Source organism: Myotis myotis, unplaced genomic scaffold, assembly GCF_014108235.1.
Source record: "Myotis myotis isolate mMyoMyo1 unplaced genomic scaffold, mMyoMyo1.p scaffold_m19_p_12, whole genome shotgun sequence".
NCBI lineage: Eukaryota > Metazoa > Chordata > Mammalia > Chiroptera > Vespertilionidae > Myotis > Myotis myotis.
The window spans coordinates 71,017,820-71,037,948 of NW_023416316.1; the positions used below are offsets into that span (position 1 = coordinate 71,017,820).

Below are 20,129 nucleotides of genomic sequence, written 5' to 3' on the forward strand. Positions count from 1 at the left end.
GGGCCCCGGGGACCAGATGGGCCTCCTGGGGTGACCGGACCCAGAGCGCAAAGGGCTTCCTCGGGGAGGCCAGCTCCCGGGGACGGGCCCCTGTGCGACCGGACCCGGAGCCAGGACGCGGCCTCCTCCGGAGACTGGATCCGGGGCAGGACAGGGTTTCCTCAGGGCGACCGGATCTGGGCCCGCCCGGGCCTGCTGGGGGCCTGGAGCCGACGGCGCGAAAGGGCTTCCTTGGAGAGGGCCCCGGGTCTCGGGGACGGGGGCGCGGCCGCCCCCCGAGAGAGCTCCCGGGCGCCGCGCGGCACCCCGGGGCCGGGCGCGCTGCGCCCCGAGGGCTCCGTCCGGCCCGCAGGCCGCGGCACCGCCTCTTCCGCCGGCGCGTACGTCAGCTCGCAGCGCCCCGCCCCGCCCCGCCGCCCGCGAGAGGCCGCCTCCGCCTGGCCTGGGCCTGGAGCGGCGCACGGCGCAGTCCCTCCCCGCCATGGCCCTGGGAGGCGGCAGCACATGGCGGCCGCAGCGGCCATGAGCACGCCCGCGGCTCGCCCCGGCCCCCCCTAGAGCCCGCCGCCGCCCGGCCGCGCCACGGCCCCGCCGCCCCCGGCCCCGCCGCCCGCCGCCCCGCCGCCCCGCCGCCCCGCGCCCGCCGCCGCCGCCGCCATGGGCGTGCAGGGCTTCCAGGACTACATCGAGAAGCACTGCCCGAGCGCCGTGGTGCCGGTGGAGCTGCAGAAGCTGGCCCGGGGCAGCCTGGTGGGCGGCGGGCGGCAGCGGCCCCCGCACACGCCGCTGCGCCTGCTGGTGGACGCCGACAACTGCCTGCACCGCCTCTACGGCGGCTTCTACACCGACTGGGTGAGCGGCGGCCAGTGGAACCACATGCTCGGCTACCTGGCCGCGCTGGCCAAGGCCTGCTTCGGCGGCAACATCGAGCTCTTCGTCTTCTTCAACGGCGCGCTCGAGAAGGCGCGGCTGCACGAGTGGGTCAAGCGGCAGGGCAACGAGCGCCAGACGGCGCAGCAGATCGTCAGCCATGTCCAGAACAAGGGCACCCCGCCGCCCAAGGTCTGGTTCCTGCCGCCCGTCTGCATGGCGCACTGCATCCGCCTGGCGCTCATCCGCTTCCACGTCAAGGTGCGGCCGGCCGGCGGCGCGCGGCGGGGGCCCCGGGCCCGGGGCTGGGCGGCCGGGCGGGCGGCCTGGGCTCGGTTGGGCGTGGGTTTGGGCCCGGACCGCGGGGGGGACTGGGTTCTGGGAGGTCGGGGGCGGGGCCGGCCGCGGTCTCGGGGCCCCGGGGGCGGGATGGGGGGCCGGGGGTCTGCGGGATTCCGGGGTCACGGGACGCCAGGGTAGCGAGTGCTGGGGCCGGGGTCGACGGGGCTTTGGGGGTCAGGGGGGCCGGGGTCGGGATGGGCCGGGGGCCCGGCCGCAGGCGCCGCTCTCCCGTCCCGTCCGCCGGGCCGCAAGATGAACGCTCGGCCTGGAGCCCGACTGGCGGCCGCGAGTGCCCGGGGGTCCCGCTGCCTGGCGGCTCGAGACCCTCCGGACCGCGGGCCGGTGCAGACCGGGCTTGCAGGGTGCAGCGCCCCTCTCTCTGAACCCCCGAGTGCTCCCCCGTTCGCGGGGGCGGGCCGGTGACTGGCCTGAACTTGGACGAGGTGCCCGTTTGCGAATAGCAGCGCCAGCACAGCAACAGGTTTCCGTGGCGGCGGGCGGGTTGGGCGGCGGCGGGCGGGGGTCCCCAGCCAGCGGGGCAGCGGGGCGGGTAGAAACTGCCCGGCGGCGACCCGGACAGGCCCGCGGAGCCGGCCCCCCGGAGGACGCAGGGCTGGGTGCGGGTTCCCCGAGGGTGACAGTGGGGAAACTGTGTGATCGTGGTGCCGGATTGCAACCGGTGGACTCGGTGAAATGTTCTCGGTCTTGTGATTTCGCGTCCGTGCGCACAGCCTGGGGCTCTGCTGTGGACGGTGGTCCCGAGTCGGGGAAGGGCAGAGAGTCGGGTTCCAGGATTTGCGTGTCTGCACAGCGGGGATTCCGCCGCCGGGCCGGGCTGGGCACCCCGGTAATTGGAGCTTCGGCCGCGGCTGCTCGGCCGTCCCTTTGGCAGAGGGCGCCTCGCTGAGCCTGGGCCCTGGAGAGCTTCCCGGCCAGCACCCAGGGCAGAGATAACATGCAAATCACTGTAACCCTTGACTGCAGTTTTGCTTCCTTTTCCACTGTTTTCCTTTAGAACTTGTTTTGTGGGTTGTGTTGGGTTTCCTGGACTTTGCCCCTCTGTCTTCCAGTTTCCTTTCCTCCTTTTTGAAACTGCTAGAAGCCCCAAGTTTGTGAAATCCAGACTCTTCCTGCCTGCCCCGCACTGCGTGAGCTGGGGGTGGTGGAGCCAAGAGATAGCGGAAGTCCCGCCCACCCCGACCCTGTGCGATTGGTGACGGCTCCCGAGTCTGCGGGTCCGGGCGGCTGGCAGGGCGGCGATTGGTCTGTGAACCGGGCCTGGAGGAAGCGGCCCCCTCCGGGAAAGTTGGGGTGACAGAAGGGGCTGCTGCTCTGAGCAGGCAGGCAGGGTTCCCAGAGGTGATGCCGCTGAAGATGCCATAGAATGGCAGCAGTTTATCCGTTCAGGGATGCAAACGACTGCTAGGAAGACGGGAGGAGCTTTCTAACCAAGCGGCTCCCAAAGGAACTGTGAATATGAGGATTTACATCAGTGTGTGTACAGTCACTGTATCTCTTAAAATAACTGCTCAGTTCTTTTTTAATTATAAAATTTCTTCATATTTATCTTGGCACCCCTGTGAATGCCTCACTTAATACATAATTCATTCAGAATTTTGACCAGTGTGTGAATATGTGTTTGGAAACAAAATTTAAACTAGATTTAAGATGACTTAAGTTTATGGACAAATGATAAGTTTGTGTATAATTATTTTGCTTTAGATAAACCTTTAACTTTTAATATAGAATCATAGTATAGTGTTAATTGCACAGATTAATATAGTAATGACTCTATTACCTGGTAGCCACCTTTCTGCCAGCTTCACCTTTTTGGAAAATGCCTAAGAAATTTAGCTACTAGAAATTTCTCAGCAGCCAAAGGAAAGGTTAAGAAGTTTGGATACTGTGACCCAAAAAGGGGGAAAAAAAAGCTTTCTCTTTCCTCATCAAAGAATCAAGTTCTCTTCCTTATAGACTCCCCTCTCCTTTTCCGATATAATTCTGATAAGCTTAGTTATGTATTTCTAAGCTCAGCTTGAGAAAGGGTTCAGAGGAAAGCCTGCCAGAAGCTGGAGCACCATTAATAGCAAGAAGTGACACTTCGCAAAGGAGAAGATTAAAAATAAACCTATTAAAAAAGACATAATTTGGGGGCTACTTGAGAAAAATAACCCTATGTACTTTATTAGCCCCTGAGGGGTTAGTATAGTGTTTATAAGGATTTTGAGTCAGAAGGATTTATGTTCAGCATTCTCTATGGAAGTGAAGCAGTATGTACTATTTTTCAAAGATGTCCATTAAAATAGTTAAGTAAATTAAAGCCATGATGACATGCCACTGCATACCTGTTAGAAGGGTTAAAATAAACAACACCCATAATACCAAGTGCTTACAAGAACGCTGAGCAGTTGGAATTGCCCCACGTGGCTGGTGGGAATTCAAGAGGGCACCGCCATTCTGGAGAACAGCTCAGTGGTTGCTTATAGAATTGAACGTACATTTACCATAGCAATCCTCCTCTGGGTCTTTACCTAGTGGAATTTTTGTTCACACAAAAACCATACACGGATGTTCATAGTAGTTTTCATCATAATAGCCCAAACTTGAAACAACCAAAATATCCTTTAATAGACAAGTAGTTAAATTGTGGTACATCTGTACTATGCATTACTACTTAGCAATAAAAAGGGACGAATTGCCGTGCTGGCCTGGCTCGGTGGTTGAGTGTCAACCTGTGAACCAGAAGGTCCCCGTTGGATTCCTGGTCAGGGCACATGCCTGGGTTTCGAGCTCCATCCTCAGGAGGCAGCCGATCAATGATTCTCTCTCATCATTGATGTTCCTCCCCCCTCTCCCTTCATCTGTGAAATCAATAAAAAAAATTTTTTTAATGGAGGAATTATTGATACATGCAATAACTTGAGTGAATCTTCTAGGTTTTATGTTGAGTGAACAAAAAGTATTCTATTTTTATGACATTCTCCTAAGGATAAGACTGTACTGATGGCGACAGATCAGTGTTTGCCAGAGGAGAAGGGCAGGAGAGGTGTGAATATAAAGGGACAGCAGGAGGGAGCTTTTCGGGTAATGAAACTGTTCTGTATTCTGATGGTGGTGATGGTAATATATTTTAAAAAATCATAGAGCTATACATCAAAAGTAAATAAAAGTTAGTTTTACTGTGTGATAATTTTTTTAAAGGTTATATAAAAATTGACAAAGAATTGACATAACACCTATGTGTAATGTTGGGCATATGAGGCATTTCTCTTATAAAAATCTATCATCTTATTGGTCTTTATGCTTCTGAAAACTGGCAGAAAGGTTTTAATTTCTTGTCAGTTTTGCTTAGAGAAATCTTTTTTGACTCAGAAGAGTATGTTTTTGATAAAGTACTTAAAAGGAATACAATTATTACTTTAACCATTAGAAGTTGGCATTTATATCAACTAATTTTGTTCAGGTCACAAAACTCCTTGGCCTGGATTTGGCTTCTGCTAGTTACTCAGAGCATTTCCTCTTGTGTGCCTTGAGTCATCATAACCTTTGACACTTAGGGAGGAACTGATGTTTATTTAAAAATTTTAGTGGCATAAATCTCCGAGGTTTCCTAAATGTTCCTGTCACAAGACTTGTGGTGTTGGTGTGTGGGTTTATGATGAAGTTCTTCAGATCTTGTCCTGAATCGGTGCTCTGGTGGATTTACTCAGATCTTACATAAAGCAGTGCTCATGTTTTAAGTCAGCTGAGGAATGTGAGATTCGACTGTGGCTTGAGATTTCGGAATGATTTCTCTTTGTGTAGTTGGTGGGGGCAGGAGGACTAACTTGTGGGGTGCCAGACCTTGCTAAGTTCTCCCTCAGAGCATCTCATTTAACCCTCAGCATTTTGTTACCCCATTTTATATGGGAAAAAGTGGGCTTGCTTATTGACACCTGAGGACAGGTAACCAGTAACCTCTTCAAGAGGGAAGTGCCCTGCTGAAGTCAAAGTTCAGTTTCATTGTGTAAGAATGCTTTGGGGGTGTGGCCACCTGCAGTTCACTTTCAGGTTAGATTTGATAGCAAAACGCCTCTACTGCTTTTTTCAGTTAGAAGGGGAATGGCACAGTTCCTATCCAGGAGACTCTGAAAACTAGCACTATGCTTTATTCTTAACACCTTGAATTGACCAGGGAACATTTAGGGCTCAAAATTGACAATATTATAACTCAAACCGGCCATCCATTTACAATACTTATTTTTTTTCCAGTGTACTGATTTTGTGCCTGACTTATTTCAGCTAGCCTAATGTATTCATGGTTCATCCATATTGTAAAATTGTGTTATAATTTCCTTCCTTTTTTAGGCTTAATAATACTCCATTGTGTGGATGGATCACATTTGGTTTATCCATCCAGCCTTCCATAGGTGCTTGAGTTGTATTCCCTTTTGGCTGTTGTGAATTATGAATAATGCTACTGTGAAACTGGGTGTACTAAATCTGTTCAGGTGCCTGCTTTCAATTCTTTTGGGTGTATAACCAGAAGTGGAATTGCTGGGTCAGTTGGTAATTTTATGTTTAATTTCTCAAGGAATCACCATATCGATTTCCACAGAAGCTGCCTATAACATACATTATATATGCACACACATATATACATTATTTAATATATTATCACAGTACAGTTTTAATTTTTTTAAGGTTAATGTGATCATACAATATATTATTCAGGAATTTGGGTTTTTGTAAGTATGTAAAAAAGTCTTTTCATGTCTATACTTACAGTTCTGATTCATTTTAATGCCTTTGTAGTATTCCATAATTTATCCAAGCCCTACAAATGAAAGGCATTTCATCATCCCATCCTGCCAGTCCCTACAATGTGCCATGTCAGTTCTAGCCCAGCAGTCTCTCCCTTACCCTCTTCCTCATTTCTAATACCCCCAACATGTGAACTTACCAAGTTTACCCAGAAGGTCTAACAGGTGCTTTGCAAACCCAGTGGTGGGTTGTGACATCAAATTATTGGCTGTTTACCAGCACTTAGGAAAAAATGATAAAGAATAAAACAGAACAAAAAGTAGAGTACTCAGGGTAAATGCCACTTCACTGAACCGTGTCTTACTGTGAGGAGGAGTCAGGATTGCCTCTGGGTCTGGCTGGGCTCCGACACCCGATATCTTACCTGTGAACCTTGTCTCTGGTGGGCCACTCTTCTGCCAGTGACTTGAACAAACCATTAACCTAAAGTCCTTAGTCAGGGTGTTTGACCCACTACAACCTGAGCCCATTCCATTTTCCTCCATGATGCACAGTCCTCTACTGTCCTTTTTAAATGCTCCCAAACTGCTCCCTGTTTCTCTAAGAAATATCCAGCTTCTGCTTATGGTGCTCCCCTTTGTCTGACTACCCCATTTTTGCTTGTCAGAATTTTACTCGTACTTGAAAGCCCATCTCAAATGCCAGCTTCCTTCATGGAATCTCATCTGATGTCCCTGCATGGACCAGGGACACACGCAGTGTCATCTGTATTTGCAGTGGAAGTTCCTGCAGTCTGCTTTCTTATAGCTGCCTGCATAAATGTCTCCCCCACTAACTATATGCTACTTGAGGCCAGGGACTAATTTTACTCCTTGTTATCTCCTATATGTTTAGTGTAGGCACTCAGCTTTTAAATCAAATATTTGCTTTGTTCTGTTTATATAGCCAGGCAAATTATTTTCTTTCAATGCCTGGGCTAATGGCCATCATATAAGATTATTTCTTAAATTTCTTATGCTCTATTTTCTGACTGGTTCCCAGTGATGATTTATCCTACCTTTAGCAAACATTGAAGGTCTGCTCTCGGCCAGGCATGAGGAGTGACTTTAATAGGGAAAAAGGACTCTTTTCTTCAAGGACCTTAGTCTAGTGGGGGCAGGGGACTCCTTTATATCATTTTCCCATGTCAACATTGGGAGTTTTCTTTGATGCCATAGTGATGGCGAACCTTTTGAGCTCTGCGTGTCAGCATTTTGAAAAACCCTAACTTAACTCTGGTGCCGTGTCACATATAGACATTTTTTGATATTTGCAACCATAGTAAAACAAAAATTTATATTTTTGATATTTATTTTATATATTTAAATGCCATTTAACAAAGAAAAATCAACCAAAAAAATGAGTTTGCCTGCCACCTCTGACACGCGTGCCATAGGTTCGCCATCACTGCCATAGGACAATTTATTTAGTCATTGAAGACCAGTGAGTGTTGTCACAGGGATTGGGAGTGGTTTTGACATTGTCTAGAAACATTTTTAGTGTTCACAACTTGAAGGCATCTAGTGGACAGAGGCCCAGGATGCTGCTGAACTATAATGCACAGGGACAATCCCACAGCAAAGAAGTATCTGTCCCCAAATACCAGTTGTGCATAGGCTAGGAAATCCTGGTGTGAACAAATCAAAGAATTCCAAAGTTTGGGCCTTTAGTAAAGCCATATAAATGTTTGAAATAGAGATTTCTAAGTATACCAGGAAGAGAAGTAATAAAAAATACAACTTAGTTTTCTAAATTAAAATACGCACATCTACACACCCCATTTCTAAAATGTTTCTAGACCCACAGTGCTCTTCATTTTGTTTTGTACAATGGGAATTTATATAAGGAAAAGAAACTGATTAGCACATACTACAAAATCCATCTTAGTAAGCAATCAACCATAGGATAAATGCCACATACCATGTAATATGAAGAAGGAGGTACTTTATTTAAAAAATTTTTTTGAGATATAATTGACATTACATTACTTTCATAATGATTCTCTATTTGTGTATATTGTGACATGATCGGTACAATAAGTCTAGTTAACACCTCACATAGTTATAAAATAAAATTTTCTTTTGATGAGAACTTTTGTTTGGTTTGTTTGGTTTTTGTTAGCGAGAGTGGAAAGGAGAGGGAGCGAGAAAGATAAACATCCATTGGTTGCCTCTCGTAAAAGCCCCAGCTGAGGATTGAACTTGCAACCTGGGTATGTCCCCTGACACGGAATCAAATCTGCAACCCTTTTGTATACCAGACAGCGTGTAACCAACAGAGCCACCCAGCCAGGGCTTATGATGGGAACTTTTAAGATCTCTTTTAACTTTCAAATATAGTTACAGTATTATTAACTATAGTTGCCATGCTGTACTTTATATCCCCAAGACATTTATTTTATATCGGAAATTTGTACACTTTGAACACCGTCACCCATTTTGCCCACCCTTCACCCTGAAGAGATAACTTTAGAATTTGGAAAATTAGATTTATTTTCCATTGGCTGTATAGACAAAAATGTTTAAATAGAACAATTAGACATAAATGAATCAGTTTAGATAAAAATATTCTAAAATTCTTCAAATGTCTCTATATAGCTGGCATCTTTAGTTTTATTTTCTTTTTTTAAAAATGTGTTTTTTTTTTAACTGATTGAAGGGAGAGGAAGGCGGAGGGAGAGAGAGAAACATCAATGATGAGAGAGAATCATCCATCGGCTGCCCCTATAGGGGCTCAAGCCTGCAGCCCCCGGCATGTGCCCTGACCAGAATCGAGCCCTAACCTCCTGGTTCATGGGTTGACGTTCAACCTCTGAGCCATACTGGTCAGGCTGTTTTATTTTTTACCATTCTTATGTTTTCTGTAGAAAGTCCTTTGATGACATTGCCTGTTATCTAGCTCTTAGAGCATTACCCGGTGTGCAGTAGTAGGTCTTTGTAATACATGTGATAAGTAGATAAGTAAACTAATTCCAGACTTACCAGCTACTCAGTCTCCTTGTGCAAGGCAGTATTATGGCAGGAGGGTGGTACAAAGTTTGTGTTCAAATTCAGTGGAGTCAGTTCCACAGATAAGTAGTCTCAGTCTGCCACCTGGCACAAAGGCTTTATCTTTGAATAAGCCCTTTATGCTTCTTAGGAGCTGTATTGAAGACATAAAAATCAACTGCTTAGGGAAGTTGGCTGAATCACGCCGTCTTCCTTCTTTTACCTGGTCCTATGGAACAGTTTTCTAGGCATCTTAGGGCCAGTATAGAGTTGAACCTGACACACCGAATTATATGCAAAGGTGATGGTAAGTCTGCAGTAGTTAAGGATCTGTGATCTAGAAACTTTATCCTTTGTGCCCTAGTCATTTGGCATTTCCTACTTGTCTCTGGAATAAATTGCTGCTTTAGAAAGACTGAACCTACCATGTTATTGGTGTTTTGCCAGTTAGTGTAGAAAAGTATACTGGCGGGTGTGTTGCTGGCGGGTTAACTTTTCATAGGACTGCAGTACCTTCATCTCAGGAGCAGGAGTGCCAACTAGTCCAGACTGGGGGACTGCCTCACTCCACAGCTTGGATAAGCACAAGCACTGTGGCTTTTTATTAGCCCGCACCTATGTTAGTCATAAAATATTTCAGTGAAGAATTTGCAAGTGTCACCTCCTTGAAATAAATTGTATCCATCTGAGGTTCTTCCCTGAATTCTGGAACTTAAATCTTAATGTATTGTATTTTAGAATTAGATTTTTAACAATAATATAATTGCTAGGAGCTAGCTGAGTTATTATGAAATTAATATAGTAGGCTAAATAGACACTGAATAAAATGTTTGTGTTTTCTTCTACTCTCCTTTTTATCATTTTTATATTTTACCTTTAAAGTTTATAAAGCTTAATTTGCATTTCTTTTATGACAGCCACTGTCTTATTTATTTATTTATTTATTTATTTATTTATTAGCAGAGAAAGAAAACAGTTTTATTATTGAACCCGTGCTACAATCACATCACAGACAATCTGCCAAAAAGATTGCAATGAAAAAAAGAAATAATCACCCTTTTATATAGCCTGGCAGATACGGTCCATTACATGCATGCCAATATCATTTATCAAGGGAAAAATAAAACTTCTATCTTTTGTCAAGTTGGATGTTACATCATAGAGTCCAGTGCCTGAGATTCCTGAGAAGATGGGAAGAAGGGGTGTCACACTTCATTATTATAAATTTTTATTTTTAAAATTGTGGTAAATTGCTCTGGCCGATGTGGCTCAGTTGGTTGACCGTTGTCCCATGCACTGGAAGGTACCTGGTTTGATGCCCGGTCAGGGTACATACCTAGGTTGTGGGTTTGATCCCTGGTCAGAGTGGGTACAGTTCTGATAGATGTTTCTCTTTACATTAATACTTCTCTCTCTCTCTCTCTCTCTCTCTCTCTCTCTCTCTCTCTCTCTCTCTCTCTCTCCCTTCCTCCCTCCCTCCTTCTCTAAAATAATCAATGAAAACATTTTTAAAAATTGGTAAACTATACATAACATAATTTTTCCCATTTTAACCATTGTTAAGTGTACAGTTCAGTGGAAATTAAGTACATGAACACTGCTGTGCAACTATCGCCACCACCCATCTCCAGAACTTACCTTTCCAAACTGAGACTCTGTGTCCGTTAAACACTAATTCTCTGTTCCTCCTCCCCCAGATCCTAGCACCCACCATTCTACTGCCTGTCTCTGAGAATCGGATGACTCTAGGTTCCTCATGAGTGGAATCACACAGTATTTGTCCTTTTGTGACTCACTTACTTCATTTAGCATAATGTATTCAAGGCTTACGCATGTGGTCGAATGTGTCAGAATTCGTCTTGAAGGCTGGATAATATTCTCTTGAATGTTATATACTACATTTTGCTTATGAATTGCTTTCACTTTTTTTTTTTTTTTTTTTGTAATCCTCATTCCAGGATATTTTTCCATTGATTTTTAGAGAGAGTGGAAGAGAGAGGGAAAGACAGAGAGAAATATAGATGTGAGAGAAACACATTGATTGGTTGCCTCCTGCACAAGCCCTGACCAGGGCCCTGCAACTGGGAGGAGCCTGCAACTGAGGTATGTGCCCTTGACTGGAATTAAATCCAGGACCCTTCAGTCTGCAGGCTGTATTCACTGATCCAAACCGGCTCGGGCTCTTTCATCTTTTGGCTATTATGAAAAATATTGCTATGAAAATGGGTGTGCAAATGTCTGTCTAAGTTCCTGCTTTCAGTTCTTTTGGGTATATACCCAGAAATGGAATTGCTGGGTCATGTCCTAATTCTATGTTTAATTTTTTTGAGGAAGCATCGTACTATTTTACATAGCAGCTATGCTATTTTACATTCCCACCAGCAGCATATGGTGGTTCCCACTTCACATCCTCATTAACACTTATTTCTGTTTTTTTGGCTTTTTTTTTAAAATAGTAGCCATCCTACTAGGTATGAAAAGATATCTCATTGCAGTTTTGACTTACATTTCCCTTATGATGAATGAAGCTGAGGATCTTTTCCTATATTACTTCATTTATTTACTTACTTTGTTTTGTTTTAAAAGAAATTATTTTTCCTTTTAAGACCACTGCAATCAGTAGGCAAGAAATATGTAAGTTAGGAAGCTTATTCAGTTTGATTTTAGATCTCTTAAGAAGGAGAGATTCTCTTTTAGAGACATAGCTAATGTAGGTTATAACGTTTAAATTGCTTTTTTAAAGTAAGCAACAAAAATAAAAATCTTCCACCAAATTAGAGTTCACTTTAGTGGTTTTATTCTTCTTCTGAGTCAAGTAGGGAGAAAATAGCCCAAGTTTTACCCACCTAATACCTAGTGACTATAGTTCAGCTGGATAAACTTGAAAGCTGTTCTTTTTTATTTTTTTCCTTAAAAACAAAAGAATTTAGGTCAGCTCATATCCTCTTGTGCTTAGGTTGACTTACATCTTTTAAATCTTGTAGCTGGCTGGAGGATGTCACATTATTCCTTGAGCTGGTATAAAATCATTCTAAAGAAAAACCACATACAGTATTTTTTTCTTTGTGTCAGAAAATCTATATATGACAATTCATAGTATTTCAGGTCCTGTGTGAAATGTATGAAGAAGCAGATCCTTTTTCACATAGTTTACTTAAAAATAAATAGTAGCTGACATTTATCAAGTGCTTTTTATTTATGAATGACTCTGAGCTGTTTACATATATAGTAACTCATTTAATTACCACAGCTACCCTATGAGGTTGGGGAGTACTATTATCTTTGCAGATGAAGAAATGGAAGTACAGAAAGTATTAAAATAGGCAGTGGAGTTCACTCACCTGGTGCCAGAGACAAAACCTCACTGTACAAGTGCTTCTTCACTGGAGATAGGAGTAAGTAACTGTGTTGTTACCTTTTCATTCTTACAGGACTGTCCCATGGCTGCTTTCAGCATTAATAAAAATTACACTCACAAAGTAAGCTTGGGAATTTTTTAGTCATTATTCCTTGTAAAAATACAGGTTTTGATTTTTCTGCCTTTTTAATGATGAAACTTAAAACTATTAAGATAAAAAACTTACCTAGGACATTTTGGTAAATATATAGTAGCGAAAAATTTTCCCTAGCTAAGTACAAAATACTTCATTGGGACCAAAAATAGGGTATTTTGCCAGCTACTGAAACTCTTCCGTGCTGACTGCACCCACCATATTTCTCGTGGACCGCTGGGTGGAGAGGGGAGGCAAGGAGTTTGGTGGTTCCTGGTCTTGTGGCTCCCACAGCACATGGCAAGAACAGTGCGCTCCGTGCTCTGCACGCAGAAGCTCCAGGATTTCACCTCCTTGATCGAAGCTGCATTTTGATGCGGTGTGATGGTGGCCACAGCAGAAATAAATCATGCGTCCTAACTGGTTTGGCACAGTGGTTAGAGCATCAGCCTATGGACCAAAGGGTCCTGGGTTCGATTCCTGTCCAGGGCATGTACTTTGGTTGCAGGCTCCTCCCTCTTCTGGGCCCTGGTTGGGGCTTTTGTGGAAGGCAACCAGTTGATGCGTTTCTCTCACATTGATGTTTCTCTCTTCCACTCTTCCTAAAAATCAATAGAAAAATATCCTCGGGTGAGGATTAACCAACCAACCAAACAAACAAAAAACAAAAAAATACATCATGGCCTCCTACCTGTAAGGTGGCAGGCGGTCTCTGGTTTCCAGCATGGTGGTAGTTCTTAAGGAGGCCACGCTGATTCCAAGTATGGCTCACTTTGTGGGTGGGAGGCTATATTCCCTTCTGTTACCACCTGTAATGAAGTAAGTTTCAGGCTTGATTTTTTTTTTTTTTAGCTCAATTTTTAGTTTTTGAGAATTCAAATTGAAATATTCTTCCCAACATTGTATTTAATAAATTTTGCTCACTTCTAAAATTAGAATTAAGAACTAGACAAACCAATTTCATTGTACTGTGTCTAGTTCAAGTCAGGATTTGGAAGGCCAGGAAACTGGAGCAATAGAACACAGGCAAGATTGTAGATTAGGCAGGAGATGGGAAACGGGAGTAAAGCCATTCAGACAAGAAAAGACACACTCGAGGTAAAAGAACAGCTGATTTCCTATCAGACCTGCCTACCAAAGGTTGAGCTCTGAATTTAATTTTTAATTAACTGCTTCTGAAGGTCTATTTTGACACAATTCAGCCCTTTTTTCTGTCCCCACCCAAATTGCATCAAGTCGTCTTTTTACCCTGTCTAGTCTAATGCACCTGTCTCTATCAGGCTCTGTGACTCTTGGTTGTTGGACTTCATTCATTCATTCACTCACAGGTTTGTAGATAACCCAGTTCCGTCTGTGGAAGGCCTTCTGCCTCCCTTAGTTGGAATGTCCCAGGAGAGTTGTTTTCTCTTATAGGTTCTTGGAAACATTGCCTGCTCACTTGATGAAGTTGCTGAAAGCAGTCATTGCCACTTTTCTTTTTAAAATAAACTTTTTTGGATTAATTTTAAGTTTATAGAAAAGTTGCAGAGATGGTTCAGAGAGTTCTCGAATAACCTGCACTCAACTTCCGTGCATGTTAACATCCCAGGAGCTGATATTATCGAAACTGAGAAATTAGCATAGGTGCAGGACCCTGAACTGCATGCATCATGCACTTGATTCATATTTCATCCGTTTTCCACCCGTGTCCTTTTCGGCTCATGGACCCAATCCTGGTTACCCTCCCTGTTGCCTAAAGCTGTCTTGTTTCGTTGGTCCCCTCTGGTCTGGAACAGCTGAGCCTCTGCTGCTTTTGACACTGTGGAGGACTGATGAGGTATTTTGTAGGCTGGCCTCTGATTTTGGCTGTTGGATGTTTTCTTGTGATTTGGGGGAAATACTCAGAGGTGCAGTGCCCGTCTCATCACACTGGACCGTGGGCTGCATGATGTGAGCAGGACTTGGTCGGTTGTGACCCTGGTTATTCGGTGAAGGTGGTATTTGCTGGGCCTCTGATCTGTGATGTGACAGTTGTCTCTCTTGTTGGTTTGGTTCTTGGAAGCCATTATTCAGTCCAGCTCACATTCAGAGGCAGCAGAGGGATTTTACATTAATTGAATTCTTCTCCCTGTATTTATTTCATCACTTATATGTATCAGTATGGACTCATGCATTCATTTGTACTTTGGGTTATTGGGTTATAACCTAACACATGCTATCGTATTGCACAAATTGTTCCAGCTTTGACCAGTGGGTATCTTTCAGGTAGGCTTCTGTGTCCCTCTGACACACCCCATCCTTCGTTAGGAACACTGCCTTCCTTTCTGGTACCAGGAGGTAGATGCTCCGGACTTACCTTGGGTTTCCTTGTCCCAGCATCACCCATTTTCCTCCATGGTTGTGGTTCTTTTTAATGGAGAACAGTATTTAGAAACCAGATCTGGGTTCAGGTGTTCTCACTTCAGGGGTGTTGCTGCTTCTCAGCCCTCAGCTCACATTTGAGAGATGCACATACTGACTGACTTGTAATGATTTCTGTGCCTGCTTGTCTGTGTTGTCACCTAGACACCAGTTCTTACAGATGTCCCCATGGCTAACCTAGCATCACAGGGTCATGCTGGCCTCCTCCTCCTCCCTTTGCATATTTCTACTCCCATTCAATAACGGGGAGACACCAGCCAACCCAGCATCTATTTACTGCCACCTTACACACGTGAGTGGTTTCTGTGCTGTTCACCCCCGCCTGCCCCCAGACAGATTACAGAGACATGTTCAGTGTCTGTGTGTCTCCGTCCTCAGGCCTCACAGCTTCCACTCAGAACCTCGTTTTCCAAAGTGACTTTGGGGGGCTCCCCCTCCCAACTCAGTGGGATTATTTCAGATATTTTACAATACAGTTCGATACATTTGTCAATCTGCATTCTGCCCTGGTACCCCTGCCATCCTGGCGGATATTTTGAAAATGTGTGTGCATTGAAGTTCATTCCCTATAGGAGATGTACAGTCATTTGACTTTGGACAGATACATAGTCATGTGTCCCCCACCCAGACAGTTAGCACCCATTGGAACCTTGCAGTGTTTAATGCCATGTTGCCTTTCCTCGCATAAAGACATAGTGGGTTTTAATCTTGGGGAGGAACATTAGAATTTTAGAAATCGAAGGAACCTTAAAAGATCCACTAATTTTACGTTCTTACTAGGCAAGTTGGGCATCAAGCCAGAATTGGAACCTAGACATTTTGGTTCTGCTCCCCTCCCCATCTCTGAGATGGGCAAGGTGAGCAAGACAGGCACAGATTGCCTCACTTTGCTTTAATTTAGGCCTCAAGTCTATGCTTATAGGCGTGATTTTTTTATTTTTTTGTTTTAGGAGCTTAATCCTAGCAGACAAGTATTTGTTTAATATTGGGTGAGCTTTGGGGGAATAATTGAAGGTGTTGTTAATCATTTGCTAATTAGTATTGTGAATTATTAACAGTTCGTTCACCTTGCTTTTTTAAAAAAATGTATTTTTATTGATTTCAGAGAGGAAGGGAGAGAAATAGTAATAGCAATAATGAGAGGGAATCATTGATTGGCTGCCATCTGCACGCCCCCTACTGGGGATCGAGCCTGCAATCTGGGCATGTGCCCTTAACCAGAATCGAACCTGGGACCCTTCAATCCACAGGCCAGCGCTCTATCCACTAAGCCAAACCGGCTAGGGCCACTTTGCTTTTTAATGCTAGTCTGAAACCAAATGTCTGAGTGAACAAGGAATTGTATTTTGGAAAGAGGTGACTGTGGAGTGCTCCACATTCCACTCTCTGGAGGCAGATGAAAGTTCTCTAGAAGTCTCCACGGATGTTGGCTTTCACTGAACAGAGTATATCTTGTTAATCTTTATAGGTAGTTTAAAGGCTCTTTGGGGGCCCCTGAAATGAGACTCTCCATTTTCATTCTTGTGGTGCTTGCCAGGCACCACGCTGGACCCTTGACATACAGTTGAGTAAGCTTTGTACCTTGTCATCTGTCAAGAGAGGATTTGAAAAAAGGAGCATTTAAAAGAAGGAGCGTGTGAAAGAAGGAGCATTTGTCCCCAGTTGGTGGCACAGATGTGGCCAGTATGGGCATGGCTCATACTAATGCTGTTTCAGCTTTTTATTGATTTTTTTCTTTTAAAAGTCTCTTAGAAGCATAACTGTACCACTCTAACACAGCTATGGTGGTTTTTGTCTTTTTCCTTCCAGTCTTTTCCCATAGTTTTACATGGTTGTATGTACAGGATAGTATATTCTGAAATGGTTTTTGTTTAGTATTTTGTCATAAACTTTTTCCAAGTTTCTTCACAGCACCATGTAGCGTGTGTATTTACCCAGCTCCTTATTGTTAACTTGTTTTTTTCACAGGAGTCCACCCCGATACTTTTCATGTTCCCAGTGTTTTTTATTGGGCACACTGGTTTCCTAGGCTCTATTTCCTGGAGTAAAATTACTAGGTCAGAGAGCATGACCATCTTACAACTCTGGAAATACGTTGCCTATTGTTTTATAACCCAACAGCCTTCCTTGAAATCATGTCAGATTAGACTGATAAACTGCCTACTCTGCCGCCATCACCTATTACCACTTTCCCCAGGCTCGGTAGGGTGGGGCTGCACACACACCTTCGGCCGTGCACCTGGCTCTTCTGATGGAACTCCCATCTAGGCAGTGCCCGAAGGGCAGCCCCTTCTCTCGCCTCCAGTGGTGGTGAGGATGATGTGGTAAGAATGCAGTGAGACACGCTGCCCAGTAGCTGGCAGCAAGTGGGCAAGCCACGTCATCTCTGGACTACTCTCCTGGAGAGGGGCAGGGCCCGTCTCTGAACTGCTCCCAGCCTCGGTTTCCCAGAAGAATGGGTTAATAAACTCTGTTATAAAATATAAATATTGAGTATGTAATATTCAACTTACACATTAATTCTGCCTTATTTCCTCTGAAAGATGTCTATGGAGCAAGCAGTCACACTGTCTTTTCTAGAACTCCTTGCAGAGGTGGGGAGCAAGGGTGTGGTAACTCATACCCTTTCATTTCAGGGCCTCTTAAGAGACTTTAACAGTAAGTCTTCTCTTACATGGAGACTGAAGATGTTGGCAAAATATCCAGGACCTAGTGATTTAGAAATGCTTTGAAACATCACTGTACATATATAAAGTTCTACTAGTATATAATAAGTGAGTTGAGGTAGAGAGCTTAGACTTGAAAGTTATCCTTTTCAGAATGTGAGGAGATGAAGCTGGCCTAATTTAGTTTTTCTTGTTTATACTTTTCTATTTTAGCGAATGTACAATATTTTTAGATTAAGGGATATAACAAGACAAGATTTTCCTATTCTAAGAAATAGAACATTAGCTGACTAATTGTATATTTTATTTTTTCTTACAAACTGAAATATCTTTATCAAAAACTTTATCTCAGGAATACAGAAAAGTATTTTTCCTTTAAATATGCATCTTTAAGAAGTTTGCCTCTAAATGAGATTTCATTATAACTAACTTTCCAATAAAATTTGGTGACTGCTTCTGTTACAGAAATCAATGAAAAATGAGAGTGACTCCACAGTGACATCCAGTAGGTGACCATTGAACACTTGAACTTAATTCCTAATGTAATTTAATTCTATGTAGCTTCATATTGGACAGTGGGGTTGTAGAAATTTACACCTACATGATTTTCACCTTTAGCTGAATCACCTGATTTAGTTTAAAATTATGTTTTCTAAAATACTTTATTATAGGAACAAAAACTGCAGATTTTAGTTGAGTGAATGAGTTTGGGAAACAGCAAGAGAGGAATTGACTGTTTTTAACTTTAAATATTTTAGGAAAATGTTTTTCAGTGCCTTTGGTGTGTGTTTAGGAACAGATGCCTTTTACTTTTCCCTGGGACTTGCTTCTCAGCCCCTCCTTGGTATGTCACAGACACTAGAGATAGGCGGGTGACTTTTTGCAGTGGGCGAGCCAGTAGACAGACGTAAGGAGGCTTTGGCTATAGTTTTCATCACTAAAAAGGCAGTAAATTTAGACTTAGCCCCCATGGTGGTTCTGAACCTGGTGCCACATGACTAGGACTGGTCTTTGCACAGAATAAGCATGTGACAATTATTTGGGGGTAAATGTGTTCATTCTTGTTATTATCCCCATATGCTGAATGCTTCAGAGTATTTAACTATAGGAGATGGAAATACTTGACTTTTATTTTTTTAAAACCCTGTCTGATTATTTTCCTATTTGACACATTTGATCTACTTTGAAGAAATTATTTTGGTTTCACTGAGGGTAGCTGGCTTCTCTGTCATCTTCCTTCCCACTTCTTTATTTTCCTGTTCTCTTTTTTCCATCACTCTCTTTTACTTCAAAATACTGGGTTTGGGGCGGGGGTCAGGGGGCTTATCATTGTATATTTGTAAGCAAGATGATCTTTGACCTTGACAAGAAATAAAAAACTAATTTGCAGTGTGGATGGATGGGATCATATGTTATTGACAAGGAGATGATTTCCCATTTGAGCAATGTGCTGCACACTTTATTATGGCACTCTGGACCTTCTGGCTGTCTTGGATATTTCCCATATCTGAAATTTTTGGATTCTGTATAGACATGTCTGCACATTGAGCATGTGCTGCTGTGGTGCCTGGCCTCTGATCAAGTGTCCTTCTTGCTCGCACAGGTTGCACAGAGCATCGAGGACCATCATCAAGAAGTCATTGGTTTCTGCAGAGAAAACGGCTTTCATGGTTTGGTTGCGTACGACTCTGATTACGCGCTGTGCAACATCCCCTACTATTTCAGTGCCCATGCCCTAAAACTGAGCCGGAATGGGAAAAGTCTCACCACAAGCCAATACCTGATGCATGAAGTGGCCAAGCAGCTGGACCTGAACCCAAACCGCTTCCCTATCTTTGCCGCTCTGTTAGGTAGGTGGGCAGTGTGAAAGCTACCTCAAGTCATAAAGGAATTCTGTACCAAGAACATACTGATATTTTAATTTCTAAAGCTGGAGTGTTTTGGATTCAATCTTAACTTCAAAAGAACCAGGGAATGGGTTCCTCCTCAAAAGCATTTCTTTTTTTTTTTTTTAAACTGAGCTTTTTTAAAAAATATATATATTTTATTGATTTTTTACAGAGAGGAAGGGAGAAAGTGAGGGATAGAGAGGTAGAAACATTGATGAGAGAGAAACATCGATTCAGCTGCCTCCTGCACACTCCCAACTGGGGATGCACCCGCATCCATCATGCCCTTGACGGGAATCGAACCCGGGACCCTCCAGTCTGCCGGCTGACACTCTATCCACTGAGCCAAACCGATCAGGCCTCAAACGCATTTCTTAATATTATTTTTGGCATTGCTCATAATGTGCTTCTTTTGTTCTAATGTGTTCATTTATGTATTATACTGTCCAAGCTGAACAACTAATTTTGTTAATAAATTCACTTAAAGTTTGGGCAAAATAACAGTTTAAAAAAATCACAAATGTTAACACAGTCCGACTCTGAAAATTAGACATTTAAACCTTTGGCATAAGTTGTGTTTCTTATAGAAGAAAATCTGCTATGGTTCCCGCCCCCCCTTCACTTTGGGGACGCTCACTACTTTAAAAGAAAAGCAACAAAAGTAAACTATCTTACCTTGTTTACAATGCCTACATTTTAAGT

At 43.9% G+C, this 20,129-nt stretch overlaps 1 protein-coding gene across 9 annotated transcripts in view; it reads left to right on the forward strand.

Annotated features, from left to right (window-relative positions):
* Positions 1 to 625: 625 nt before the first annotated feature.
* The window catches only part of FAM120A (family with sequence similarity 120A), a 113,496-nt gene continuing 93,992 nt past the window's right edge, over positions 626 to 20,129 (forward strand). For 2 of the 9 annotated variants that reach the window (XR_004971348.1, XM_036331373.1), the window contains exons 1-2: positions 626 to 1,131; positions 19,142 to 19,388. Coding sequence is in view for 8 of the 9 variants with exons in the window: in XM_036331373.1 (XP_036187266.1) it covers positions 658 to 1,131; positions 19,142 to 19,388 (721 nt within the window). In the remaining variant the exon portion in view is untranslated. Of the gene's footprint in view, positions 1,132 to 12,225; positions 12,377 to 18,021; positions 18,044 to 19,141; positions 19,389 to 20,129 lie in introns of those variants that run through there. The other 7 variants (XM_036331365.1, XM_036331366.1, XM_036331370.1 and 4 more) reach the window with 6 other exon arrangements.